Below are 15,030 nucleotides of genomic sequence, written 5' to 3' on the forward strand. Positions count from 1 at the left end.
TTAGGAAGCTTTTTTTACACTAAAATCGCCCGCCGGAAAAACCTTTTGGGGCTACTTAAAGGAGGTGATAGGGGTGGAAATTTTCTGTACGTTCGGGGACTCGATTCTGGTATAAATCAACTCGCTGAAACCGAAAATGACGTTTTTATTGTAACACATCTGTAACTTATATTAAACTATAAATAAGATTTTAATAACTCCATCGCAAAAATAAAGGAAATAGCTTTTCTTCCGAAGTGTTAGAAAAATCAGATCAATGGAAGCCTGAAATAGTTCAAACAGCAACACAGGAAAGTCTCGAACGGCAATTTAAAGGAGCAGAGAAGTACCCCACTCTTTGTTGCTTCGCTAATCGTTGGAAACCTGGTTATCCGATGAGAATCAACCGTGTGACGACCAGACTACAGAAAAAGGGAAACTATAGGCATAGACACATAGAAACTTGAAAAATCATTCTTATTATTAGCTTCTTTTACAGTTGGAAAACAAAAACATTAACGTCTATATATAAATCACAGTTTTGATAATCATCATTTTTAGATCACATAATATTGAGAATCATCATTTTATTAATGAGCACTACAAAAGAGCACAACCCCCGTTATTGCAAAACACTAAAATTCTTCTTCTTCTAGAGATGCTGGTTCAGAGTTATTACAGCTTGTTCCCATGCACTCTCCGCAAGCAAGGGTGCTGGACATGCTATTCTTACGGCAAGTGCATCTGGTCGTATCGCAACCTGATTTGCATTTGCAGCGGATAATTTGAAGAAGACTTTGGGGAGCTGGTTTCTTCTCCGTCATTACTGGGATGTAATTATCAGCAGAGAGTCGCCATCCCCAGTTCTCCGGTTTCATTAAAGCAGCCTCGCTTTTACATTCCATTACTTGCAAATACACGCGAAAAGAATGGAGCTTCGCAGCTGAGGTTGTGGGAGGCATCCGATCAGGGCAGACAAACGCGGAAGAGGAAGCGAGCTTGGCCAAGAAGAGACGATGTCTCAAGGAAAGGAGAGTTTCTTCAGGCTTTCCTTTATAAATTCTCAAAAGAGTTTGTTCACCAGCTACAATGAGCTCGTCTTTCCTAGCCTTTAAGTACATAAAGACCTTAGCGGCCTCACGGAAAGACGGATTGGACCGGAACAATTATAGTCCGACAGATTTACCAATTCCTTGTAATCTCGAAGTGGTGTCACAGCCTAGGAACGCGTGCAGAAATAGAATTGCACCACACATGCCTCTTATTTTTCCTTTGATGGAGCAAATATTCCATAGCCTATGTTCGTTTGAAACTTTCGTCTCGGATCTGAAATACAGGTGTTTGTGGGTGGCAGTGACATGATAGAGGAGTAGAATAAGGAGGACAGTGTCATTTCCGATGAGACACATCAACTAAGTTCTTGCACTATGAATGGCAGTGGTTGCAATCAGAATATCTGCGTCAGCAAAGGCATGTTGTACCAAACAACTTGGTGAGGACAATTTTTCTCCTATTGCTAGATTTATCCGCTGCTTTTTTGTGCAGTTTTAAAAGAACTCTTCCTTCTTTTTTGTTAACTTTGTTGTACCAGTGAATTCTACCACTAAGCACTGTTAACCCCTGTAACGTTTGAGGTGAGCCATACCTTTCGTCAAAGGACCATTGTCATATCCATCAAAAACTACCGAAGCTTTTCCAAATCTAGTGGTGACATACTTGACATAAGTTTCGCAAATAGAGTCAAATGTAGAGTTGGGCTGCCAAATCGATTTCTGGAGCACCTAGCCTCCATCAACCACATAGTGCCACGAGTCTAAGCACTCATCCGAATGGTCCCCTGACGCCTTTCGAATAGTGTTTGAGAGAGATGGTTTGTCAGCAGGACGCAGAACTTCATAGGATCCAAAATGGCATGGGGGATACGTACAGAGCTCATACGACAAAAGGTCTTGAAGATCAAATTCTTCCCGGTTTGCCACCGTAGCTAAGCGCTGGAACAGAAACCCTTGACCTTCATGAACCGGTTCACTATGGATGTTAACAGCTGATTTGGATGCCATTGCAACAGCCTTGTCTTTTTTCCGGAACGAAAATGAATCAGTTGTCTTCCCAGTCATTTCGTCTAGAATTCGGGCTCCAACTTCTTTCGCAGTGTCCGCATCTACATTAGCTGATGCAGTTATGCCGGTAACGATGTTGAGGAGCCCTCTGTGTTTTCTGTACGGAATCAAGGTTCGCAAAAAGTACTTCCTTTATTTTGGCAATGGAATTATTAAAATCTTATTTTTTGTAGTTTAATATAAGTTAGAGAAGTGTTACAATGAAAAGGGATACCATTTTCGGTTTCAGCGAGTTGATTTATACCAGAATCGAGTCTCCGAACGTACGGAAATAACAAAAATCGAAAAAGGGATTTTTCACCCCTTTCACCCCCTTCAATTTAGCCTCAGAAAGTTTTCCCGGCGGGCGATTTTAGCGAATTTTGGATATATTGTTCAGTGATTTTTTCTGAACATTTTAGTGAAAAAAAAAGTTTCCTAAATGTCAAAACTGAAAAAAACTATTTTTCACCCCCTTCCACCCCCTTTGAGCAGCCCAAGAAGGTTTTTGCGTCGGCAATTTTAGCGGGTTTTGGATATGTTGTCCAGCGATTTTTTCTGAACATTTTCGTGTAAAAGAAGATTCCTAAATGTCAAACATGAAAAAACCTATTTTTTCGCCCCCTTCCAAACCCTTTAAGCAGCCCCAAAAGGTTTTCCCGGCGGGCGATTTTAACGGATTTTGGATATGTTGTTCAGCGATTTTTTTCTGAACATTTTGGTGTAAAAAAACCTTTTGTTGCAATTTTGTACGGGTCAACCCACTTTTCTCCGTACTTTTACTGGACTATATCTTCCTCTGCCGTTCGAAGCACCCACGTTTCAGAAACATACATGATCACTTCCCCTTTCTCAAAAACCATATTCATAATCTTCACTAATTTACCTCTAAGTCCGTAAGTAACATGCTTCAAAAACTTATTTATCGTACTATCAGCACCTGAGACCTTATTATTTTTCAATTATTTTAGTACTGTCTCTAACTACTCTTCACAAAATAAATCCTCCTTCATTTCAAATTGTCAAAAATTTTTCGTTTTTTTTTCGATATTATTTCCTAAATCTTTATCACGGTTTAGCACATTCTCAAAATGTTCTGCCCTTTTCTCTTTAACACTTCCTTATCACTAAAAGAAGCCTCGTCCCTATATTTAACTGATCCACGCTGATTACTCCCTCTGAATTTTTTAACATGCCAATAAAACATTTTACTATTTTGTCGTCTGGCTTGCATCTACCTTAAAGCATTTATGCTAGAGTTCTAGCAGCGTTTCTAAGTTTCCTCCCTAAGACAACTTCAGCTAGTTCACAAACCATGTTCAAAAAACTATTCCATCCATCTTATATGTTGCCAAATTTTAAACTCGGAACTTTCGTTATCAACTGTTCCAGGAAAGTTCTTTTCAAGTTCAAATCAGAGAGTCTGCCAACGTCATAACTTTCCAGAAGGTAGTCACTTTTCTTAAATTTCAGATTTGTATTAATTCTAGAGAGTAGTAGATACTGATCTTTAATTTTAACAACAACAACAGCGCTCCTATATACCTAGTATGTTTTACCCTAATGTTTTGTATCGATCCTACCTTCCTTTGATTTACAACAGCACAATCAACAAGGCTGGCCGTCCTAATATGATAAGAATACCATGTTAACACATTGGCCAATTTATAACCAAACAACGTATTGGTTATAACTACATTGTTAAACATACAAAGTTGAAGCAGTCTATAAGCGTTGCTACTTTCCTTTCGGACACCAAATTTACCAAGGCTAGGATACCCTCTATCCCTATTTCTAACAAACTGCCCATTAAAACCCTGATAAAAATACCACATTTCTACCAGGGATCCTGTCTATTTGCTTCTGTAACTGAATGTAAAACTCGTCTGAGTCACCACTATCTCCGTATGTCGGTTCTAAAGGGGCAAATACCGCTGAGACTGATACCTTGCACTTTTCATCATAAAATGAGCAACACAAATTTTATAATCAATACCATTCAACCTAAGCCAGACTTAGAAGTTCCCTTATTCATCATGAGCCCTACTTCTGCCTATGCACCCCATCCTTGCTGCTTAGTAAATAAATTCTATATCACCAAATTTCATGTTTCTTATCCCTGGGATACGAGTTTTTGAAATCCCTAACAAGCCCCGTTCAGAACGCCCAAATTCGTCAGTCCAAATGTCAATACGATAATTGTTTTTTAACGTTGTAACATGCCAAGTCGTAATGTCTATGTCACTTACATCATTGAAATTGCTACAGCCTCAAGAAGAGCCTTGGGTCCCACCAGTGAAGGCCACGGGTTAATACTTCTTCTCAAGTCTATATAAAGCCCATAAGTCGGCTAAGAACCGGACAGCAAGAATTCCCTAGTTTTCGTTTCAAGTTGAATAAAGGCCTTTTGCAGTCCTGGGCCCACCTTGGTCACAGCATGGTTTTCCACACTTGGTGATGCTCTTGGTTACATATAAATAAAATTTCCATTCAGCGATATCTTGCTGATGCTTTACGAAAAAAGGGCTTCCACCAAAGAGACTATTTGACTAGGAATGAAGCTCCGCTCGTTCTTGTTCATTTTTAAAAACTCTTGTTCTTTTTTCAATACTGTGATTGATTTGTTTAAGTTTTTTTTTTTTTACTTTCGTGCCTTAGATTATTAACATGAATAAGATATGTGTTCGTTTCTGTTATTTATTATGATTTTCAATAGAATACGATTACCTTATTCAAAAAGACAAAAATATTATATGTGAAAAGGAAATATCTAGATTTAATGATAAAAACATCGCTGCCTAATCATATTTGACCCAGCTCGTTGAATGATTGATAACGGTTAACCAAATTTGTTACATAAGAATTTAAAAGAAAACAAACATCTCGCTTATCTAACTTGGCGCCAGCGAAGATTTTCTTTTTCTTAGAATTTCTAGTAAAATAAGCTATTGCATCCTTTTTCTCCACTCGAAAATCAATTTGATGTTTATTGGCAGTATTCCTTCATGACATGATTTTCTTGACTTTCTTTTTTGGTAAGTTTTTCCCATTTGAACGGGAAATTTGTAAAAATGGAAGCTTTAAAATCCAAATGGTATTAAAGAAAGACGAACACTGAATCAAACATGGCATCAAATATTCTTAGTAACGCCAGGTAACTCCACAGATTCTTTACCTGAAAATAGCTAAAATACTGTTTTATTCATTTTCTTGCCTTCTGAAAAAGAAAAACTAAATAAAAAGGGTTTCAAAAAATCTGATTTGAGAAGAATATTTATACAGTCAAAACCGTAACAGCATTTACGCCATTTTACACTGAGCCATAACAGCTAAAATACACCCATCTTTACTTAGGTATCCTGCCAGGAGGCACCAGCAAGGCACTAAAAAAAGGCGGCTGATATATACGAAAAAAAGTTCTCATCAAATGGCAATATGCTGGGATTCTTGGTATACTGTAATATGACGATGAATTGAATGCCAAGGTGTGAGAATGCTAGAATGCAATCCATAAAACACTTCATAATGTGTAAGGCGTAAGAGATTGTATCTATTGATGAGTTGGCTTCTGGAGGAATAGGGGGTGAATGCCGATTCTGATTAAACCTGGACATGCTTTATTCAAAATAAAAGAATTTCAGGGCACATATACGCCATTTAGAACTCGCTTTTGGAAGTTTGGATCAGTGAAAAATTTTCTAAGAGGTGATAACAGCAGCTTCGGTAGGAGCAACGCGGTCTTGGCATTTAAGAAGACGAAAGTTCAAATACTTTCGGGGCAATATTCAAAGCTTCAACTGGTATAGCTTTTAAGTTATACTAGCAGTACCAAGCTCTACTAAACAGTATAGCAACTACCAAGTACAGCAGGCATTCACTAAAAACAACTAATATTTTCATTCAGAATAAATTCATTAACAGCCAGAAAAAAACAGCTGCAACAGTACTAAACAAAGAAAAAGAAACTACTATTTTTGTTTAGGTGGACAGAGAACATATTTTTCCAAAAATGCCTCCAATTCCCTGGGAAAACCTCTATGATAACCTTACCCGCATTTCTCCAACAGTGAGTCAAACAATAATATTTTTCAAGCCGTCATTCAGAGTCTAAATAATCACTTTCAGTAGTTTCTAGCGGACTTTTGTTTCTAGTTGATCAACAGAACAAACTTACTGGTTCTATTTTACATATGAAATACACTCTATCGCTAACTAGGATAGAGAGAAAATTAAATTTTTTTTTTCTGTTTTTTGTTATAATTATTATTGCATATTTGAGATAGACTCAATGCCCGTTTGAAATATTCTATACATATAAAAAAAGCAAGAAATCTCCTAAGAATATGGTTACAACAACAGCCAAACTATGACAAATAATTCAAAGCAAAAAAAAAAAAAAATTAATATCTTACCCGAGCACGTTTTGTTATCTGGTTTCAGATTGAAATGTGTAGGACACTCGCAATGATAATTAAATGCTTGTCTCTCCGTTGATCCATTATTTCTATGCTTCTCTCCGTTTGGTAGAGCTAGGCATAGATCGGAACAGCCACCGTTAAGAACAGCACATGGATTCCAGCCACTTTGTCGTGAATTGTGATATATTAAAACATCAGTAACATAATCAACTTGTGTCTGAAGACGAGTCCGATTTTCACCAAAAATCTTCGATGCTCTTTCGATTGATCTAGATGTCCAGTCTGCCCAATAAATATGTTTCTGCATTTAAAAAAAATCTATAAACAATTTTTTCTTTTAATATGTCTTAGTAATGATTGTTGGCAAGGTCAGGTTTGTCACATCCCAGGCAATTGGCCAGGGTCATACTGAAACAATTTCGTCACGAAGAGCCCTACTATCTATGTTACATCAATTCGTATGTTATCTTATTTTTTGTTTTTTTTTTGTTTTAGTCGTTCATTATGCGCTAGCACCAATCTAATACAATAATTGTGCCATCTCATTTTTTTCGCACAACTTGGTAGCTTTTTCCATCAACAAAATATCAGAGTTACCTTAGTCTGCTATTGCTAACTGAAATTTAATGTCCTGCTTCTGTAGACTAATTGCCAAGCCGAAAACACAGCCCTTGGCTTTGCAATCACTTAAAAACGACCGTTTCGGTTCTTTATATATTTTTGTGGTTTTGGCTGGTCCACGATTATTCCTTGATGATTTTTGAACATTTTCTAAGCGTCTGTTGGTATTTTGTCATGCAAAAAAAAACTTAATTTTAAGCCTTCTAGTTGTAATCAGCCATTGACGCTTACATACTACCAAAAGAGTACTTTGGCAAAGGTCAAATGAATTGATACTACCAGGTGTGTTTACCCTTTCAGTTTCAAACTTCGAGGGAAAGGCTGTGAATTTTCGAGTAAACAAAACGGAACTTCATCGAAAAAGAAAAGATCAGGGATGCAAATCTATCTATTATAGGGCCAGAAGCGTCAAAAGTGTCGTTTGATTAGGGGAACAAGGTAAAGCTATCATTTAACCTGGTTTTTCCAACACAACTTTCTAAATATTTAGATAATCACAAGATACAGTAAGGGGCACGTCTGCATATAGGGAGGAGGGGGTTTTATACCTTGGAAGATTTGTAAAACTGTAAGAACAATCATATTTATATTACAAGAAATCTAGACAAAACTTTGAAGTGTCTATTTTAAATGAATTATGACGTACTTGCTTTTCAAATCTAAAATACGAGAAAGCTCTACAGAAGGATGTGAATTGTTGTATTTTTAGAAAACAGCCATCGATGCTGTAACGTCTACTACTGTAGTGGTGACAAACTGGAGAGAGTCATGGGTTATGACTGGACCTGCCATATTGGCCCTACTCTGGATTTTCTGAAGCAGTACCAACCATATTTTCGGAGCCCCAGCATACAACGGGCACCCATATTCGTCAATGGGTCTGATACGAGACTTATGAAGTGGGATAATCGAGCCGGGCGATAGAAGGCTTTTGCAGTAAGGAATGATCCCTGGCTTTCTTGCGCAGGAGGTTCTCACCAGATCAAGGTGAGTTTTTCAAGAAAGATCTGTGGAGAAGCGGATTCCCAGGAGACGAAACTCGTCGACTCTATAGCTTCATTTGTTATGATGAAACTGGGGAGTGTGCGCGGCACTTCAGATCGTGAATTCAACATCCCCTTTTTCTCTGATGCATTGAAATTGACAATTAATGCGTCGGACCACTTTTCTATTTCCAAAAGATTCATCTGTAGGGGGTGGAAAGGCCTGGGTCATCATGTTTTGGGACGGCCACGTGTGTGTTGGTCGGTGTTGTGAAAGTAATTAATTGTAAGTATTTAAAAACGTATTTAGATCAAGTAATTCAAATACGTATTTAATCAATTTTTTTTGTGTTTAAATACAAATTAACTTTTTCCAATATTCACAAATACTTCTGTTTATCAAACAAAGTTTTTGAGAGTATACACCGCTTTTGCGTACAAACCCTTTTTCTGAGGGATTTTGAGACGATAATTTTGAAGTGGCAAAATTTTCAAAAATAAAGTCGCCATCACCATCAACCATGGTGGGTATTGAAGGGCAAACCAGTCCACTTGTTTGACGAAAATAACACATTTTGAAAGCAAAAATGATACCTCAAGAATCATTTCAGTTGGAAATTTGCTTGACTTGCAGACAGAAAAGTCAGATGAAACAGAGAATCTAGAACTGAATGCTAATTACCCCCTCATTTGCGCTGTGTGCGAGCCACACCCATAATCTTATTGCTAGTAAAGATAGTAAAACAGCCATGTCAAATGCGCCGTATAAAAATCTGTACCATGCTTCTATGGGGAAGTTTCAAGCATTGTGGAATTCGACGAGGCAGAGCTCGAAAGCTTCTGATAAAGTCCAAGATTTAATGTCAAGGCAGCTGATTGTTTCCAATGCAACTCGGTTGAATTCTCGAAATGATACTATGAAAAGGATTGTTAAAGTGCGAGATAAGATTGGGAAGGTTTACACCGAACTAAACTCACCGAAGTTGAAAGCGATTGAGCTTGAGTTTCTCGAGGAGTATGCCAAGGTAACTGAGCCTGTCGCCAGAGTACTTCACATACTACAGGAGGAAAAGAACTGTTTTCTGGGAACGCTGTTGCCCACGTTGATTGCATTAAGAAAATGATTGACATGAAACAAAACCACTATACCAAGAACGCACAAGCTCTTGTGGAAGCGACCTTGGATGGTTTAGAGAACCAGTTTGCACACGCTTTTACAATGCAGCTAAGTGAACCCGGTTTTGAGGAGCTAGCAATAGCTAGTGGAAGCCACCCCGGATTCAACAGAAGATGCATACCGGAAAATATCCGCAACCGAATCATTGATGTGAATTGTGAGGAGATGAAACATATTTTGCTAGCCAAAGCTGATTATCAGTTAACTGATTGTGATGCCAAGCACAGAAAAATGTCGTCCATCGATTCCGATGACTTTTTTACTTTCGACAGTGGTAGTGTTGGGGTGAGCAGTGAGCACGGATTCATCTTTTGGCTGTAACATAAAAATTCAGTGATTGAGGTTCATGGACGATAAAAACCGTTCGATTTAGCCCTTGAAATAATATCCGGATGTTGCGAGAATTTTCCAAAAGTTCAATACTCCTATACTATCCTCTACTCCAATGAAACGTCTTTTTTCTGTTGGGAATTCAGTTTTCACCGCAAACCGGAATCAGCTTGGAGATAAGAAGTTTGAGAAACTTTTGTTGTTAAAAGAAAACTCCCAACTTTGATAATGAATTTTGTAAGAATTTTCATCATAAACGGCACGCTTTGAGAAAAGGATAATTTGTAGCTAGAGTAATTTGTATTTTAAATGCGTATTTTGTAATCAAATACAAATTACTTCCCAGGAAATAATTTTTTAATTACTTATAAGTTACTTAATGATACGAGTACTTTGTATTTGTAATGAACTACATTTTAAAAGTATTTCCCAGAACACTGGTGTTGGTGTCGTTGGCAAAGTGATACACAGGGCTTACAAGGTTGTCTTATAGGAAATTATGTCATAATTTTCGGTCATTTTCTCCATCGTGTTGTGGCACCTTAACAGAAAATTTTCACATGGAGCGTCACCAGTGCCTTTTGGTTGGGGGAGGCATAATTCATTACCACTATTTTAATCAGAGTCCAAAAAACTATTCCAAACAAAATACCCTAACAGTCCTTAGTTAGTTCGCTCAAAGCGCTACAAATCAAATTGAAAGATCTCTAGAGCCTGCGTATTTTCAGCCATATAGTTCAAAATTTTGGCTAGGCATTGTACGAACATAACGCTATAAAAATTAATACTGAGAAAAAAACTGGGGAGAGGAGTAGAATAAATTTCATCTGCTTTACGACCCAACATTTTAAAGCTAATAGCTAATAAATGTGTTTTGTTTAACATTTCCCTCTTAGATCCCTACTTTGGCAAAAAATTATCTTAAAAGGTAATATTGTGCGATGAAGTCGATAAGTTTGGGAATTGGTGTTAAACTTTTTATTTTTTTTTTTTTTTTTTTTACTTTTATTGGAAGATTGAGACGACTTTCACGATCATGAGGAGGATTCGAAAAACCCCTCCCACGACCCACAAAAATTAAAGCCCGTGATGACCAAAAATCACGTACAAGCTGTCAATTTTCGGCATTTGTACATAAGTGACTCAACGACATAGCAGAAACGTCATTATGACATATTTCGTTATGACAGAAACGTCAAGCAGTTTATCTATTTTTAATAAACCAATTAGTTATCAGTTGATATTCAACCTTTTCATATTCATTTCAATGTCAATTTGAGAAGATATAAAACTTACAAAAACATAACGCTTCAGATACGAGCATTAGAGGTTACGTAAGATCGTGGAAAAACATCACGAATTTTGACACCAAAGTTGACCTAGAGCCAGATATTCGAAATCGCATTTTTCAAGCATCAAATTATTAAAATCACTATTCATCTTTTTCATACGAACTTCAAAGAATATACGGCTTAGATAATTTCGGAGATCACACTGCCTTTCGATGACAATAAATGAAAGTTCAAATAGGGATAAAATCCTTTTAATAGCCAGTGATTTTCCCAAACAGTGATAAAATTTCACAAAATTACTAGATATTTCTGTCACATATGCAGTGACCGTCATCAGCAGTAAAAGTAGTAAGTTTAAGAACATTAAAACGTCAGAAGTGAATATCCCTACAATCTCGACATGTTGTCGAGATTGTAGGGAACTCTTAACGACATGTTAAGAGTGCTTTTTCCCCTACTCGTCCGGGGGAAAAGCGTTCATATACACATATAGAGAAACTAAAGTTTTAATTGACGACTGCACTTATCAAAAGCGTTAGTAGTAAGTAGGGAAAATTCCCAGGTTTTCTATTTTGGAACTAAGAGGGAGGAGGGGTAAATTAGCCTTTCTTAACACTCCTTTCGCAGATAGGGTGCCAAGTGTGGACCTCTTAACCTCGATTTCAACATTGCGTGTCAAGCAGAGTGTTAGAAACTCTAAAACTGGAATTAAATACAATTTAATTTCAAATATTGCCTTTTTTTATATGTTCGACCCTCCTCCTTCTTCGCTGGAAATACCGTTTACCCCCCCCCCCCCCACCAGGGGTCATACATACATGCACCATCTATGTTTATTACTGAAATAATGTTTCTGGCACTTTAGGATTCCACTAACGATCTTCCATCTATGGTGCATACGCAATAAAATATAACCGTGGTAGCTAGCTTAGGTGCTTTGTTATAAGAAATTACATGATGCTTTCAAAAAGAGTCATAAATATGCAACGAAGTAAGCCCCCCAAAAAGATTCATCGTTGGCTTGAATTTGATACACCGATCGTGAAAATAAATAAATAATGTCAATAAAATTTCCTTATGTGCTTCGGAATGGAGAATGTTCATAAGACTGCTCCAGAATAGATTGAGTCTAACTGAGTTCTAAGTTATTTTTTTTTTTAGAATTCGTTCACAAAAAGTATTTGCCATTTTTCGGTGCTAGTTCTCTATCTTAAGCAGATATCCTGTGAATTAACAAACTTAAGAGTCATTCAAGCGTTTTGATGCCAGAAACCGAAAAACTTAAACGTTGGATCCTATCATATTTACTTCTGAAAATTAAAAGTGAAATTTGCAAAATGAAAGGAAAAGGGAAAAAAATATTAAAGGCCTGAAAGAATGTAATAAAAATAACAATACAAACATTTATTTTAACAAAATACCAATTCAATAAGCAATCAAAGAGTAGCTAAAACTTCAGGTACCACCCCTTCCTATATCTGTTTTAAAAGTCCTTGATTTTTGCGTGTTTTATAATTTCAAGTAATGCGCATGCTATGCAACCATTTTCACTATTTTGGCGAACTCCCCTCCATCCAAGAAAACTTTATACTTACATGCCTACTGTTAGATAATGCTTATAGATATTCATTTCAATTGATCCCACACACAAGATTTTGAACTTCAATACTGGTTTGCTTTGAAATGACAAACTAAATTCACATTAGTACAAGAGTATTAACAACAGTTTAACAGTTTCTATTGTTTCCATTATAATTGCTGCTCTTACTTCTTTCGTTGCTACTGACATTATCTTTACTCAATTTACCAAAAAAACTTTCTTTGACCAACAATACCATTATAACATAGAAATCCGAATATGTGCTAAAACAACCTGAATAGTTTATTTAAATACCAGACACAAATATTTTTAGAATGTGAGATAATTTTATATCCCAAGAATTTGTCAAAATATTCTTACTTCATATTGTGCCAGGCCATAAGGATGAGGTACTTCGCTGCTAACAACAACTCTTCGATTTTGACCAGTCAAGTCGGAAGATTCAATTTTCTTATCATCCAAATCAGCCCAGAAGAGCTTTCGGTCAACAAAATCTATAGCTAGTCCATTGACTCGCCCAATCCTGGTTAATATACTACTTCTTAAGCTGCCATCAAGGGCAGCTCTCTCAATATGAGGCTCTTTACCCCAGACACTTATATACATCCACCTGTGAAAACGTAAAATTGTTCAAATTCTACTGAGAACTATTTCTACGGGGCCTCAACACTTTTGCTACCCGTAAGCAAGAGTGAAGACAACATTTGAGACAACTAAAAGATGTAAAAGACTTAAAGGACAGAAAAAAAAAAAATTCAGATACCCAAGCACAGACCAATAAAACTAACAAAAATTATTAGATCCATGAATTGTCTGCCAAGTGGAAATAATCTTTGCCATCTAGGAATCTAGGAAATAAATACAATTTCACTTATTGCTGATCGTAAATCTAGAAAACAGGAATTAATATAAAAGGTTCTCAAAATCAATCATGGAGTAATCAAAACCTGTTATTAGAAATTTTCCTGCATTGTAACTCAAGACGCTCAATCTCCTGCATATTAGACGCAGGGCCTACTACCTCAAGATGATACATACCAGATTTTCTGTAAAAAAAAAAACAACTACCTTCAGTGCCCTCTACTGTTATGAAAAAGAGAATTAAAATACCCTTAAGGTGAAAATAAAGGATAACTTAAATCTGCAAGTGATTAATCTTAAACCAGTTTATCCAGGACTAAAAACAATGACGGCTACATATTAGCAATATAAGCTAACAAGGCGTAGGGACTTCCTTAATTCTTGCATTATAATAACGTCAATTCGATAACGAAAAATTAAACATTGAAGGTTTGATGCAAAATACTTATCGAATCTAAGTTGCAGTAAGTGTCTTAATGTATATATAGTGAATATACACCGTATATAGACTATATTTTTCAAAAGATAAAGCAAGCTTCACAATGTTAAAGCTTTAGTGAAAGTAAAAACAAAAATGTAAAAGTATGAATAAGAACAACAAAAGACCAAAGATAGAGGTTAAGTGTTACAAAGCACGAAGGAGATGTATTTTAATAGGCAACAGACAAAAAGCTACATATCCAAATGCCTTCACCGACCAAAAAGTAAGTCTTTACTACGAAAGTTATTTCTGATAGAATTTCTAACTTTTACATTGTTCGATAAGCCCTCTAAATGATACAGACAAAGGTAGTTCGTTCAAAGCTTAAGCCCTCGTAAAAAATGGCACAACAGAGACGCTCTTTAACTGGATTAGAGGGAGACTATTAAAGAATTTTCTGTTTTAAAAACTGATCTTGAAATACAACAGCCTAGAACCAAAACAAAGTAAGTAGCAATACCACAGATGGTATTTGATGTCCATCTGAAATGGTATTGCATGTTGTACTGCTAATTATTAATACTATGCTTATATTGCAATTAATAGTAAAAAGCAAGATACAGTACGTACTTTGCATGCTTCACAAGATTTCCAATAAAAATAAATTTAGTAGAAATTAAAGTTCATTAGTGAAATATGTACGAAATGTGTTTTGTTTTATTTTGAAATACTAGCCTAATGTATGAAATCAGCAAGTTCAGAAGTCCTTCAACACAAACTGTAGCGAAAATCGGATGCAATTTCAAGAACACGGATAATGCTGTATGCTGTGTTTTGTCTTACGAGGCACAAATCGTAATTTTCAGCCTCATAACTGGCATTAGTGACTTCAGAAATCCCCAAATATCCCATTTAGGAAATTCAAACAGCATTGATAAAATACGTACTTGCTGTGCTTTGTTTAGGACGATCGTATTGCCATAATAATAACAGAAATAGTCAACAGCGACTTGAAAAACAAGCTTTTTGAATTCGAAAAAAATTGGAAATAATTTTCAATTTTGAGCACTGGGCCATTGTGTTATGAGAAACTGTATGAGTGGAGAGTAGAGTGGGAACCTATTTTTATACTGTCTCTGTTTGTCAATTTTTGTTAATTTGTGGAATTTGGTATAGAAAAAATATCAGCAATAAGGGCATTTATGGTCACCAAAATCTAAATCAATTTTGCTATTTTCTCAGGACATCT

General features: G+C 36.3%; 1 protein-coding gene across 1 annotated transcript in view; it reads right to left on the minus strand.

Moving 5' to 3' along the window:
* Positions 1–15,030, minus strand: part of arr (low-density lipoprotein receptor-related protein 6) — a 144,859-nt gene that overhangs the window by 20,849 nt on the left and 108,980 nt on the right. The window contains exons 13-14 of the mRNA XM_089089617.1: positions 12,860–13,109; positions 6,491–6,797 (exon numbers count right to left, since the gene is read on the minus strand). Coding sequence (XP_088945743.1) covers positions 6,491–6,797; positions 12,860–13,109 — 557 coding nt within the window. The remainder of the gene's footprint in view (positions 1–6,490; positions 6,798–12,859; positions 13,110–15,030) is intronic.

Source organism: Artemia sp. Qi Xiang Cuo, chromosome 5 (genome assembly GCF_049724085.1).
Source record: "Artemia sp. Qi Xiang Cuo chromosome 5, ASM4972408v1, whole genome shotgun sequence".
NCBI lineage: Eukaryota > Metazoa > Arthropoda > Branchiopoda > Anostraca > Artemiidae > Artemia > Artemia sp. Qi Xiang Cuo.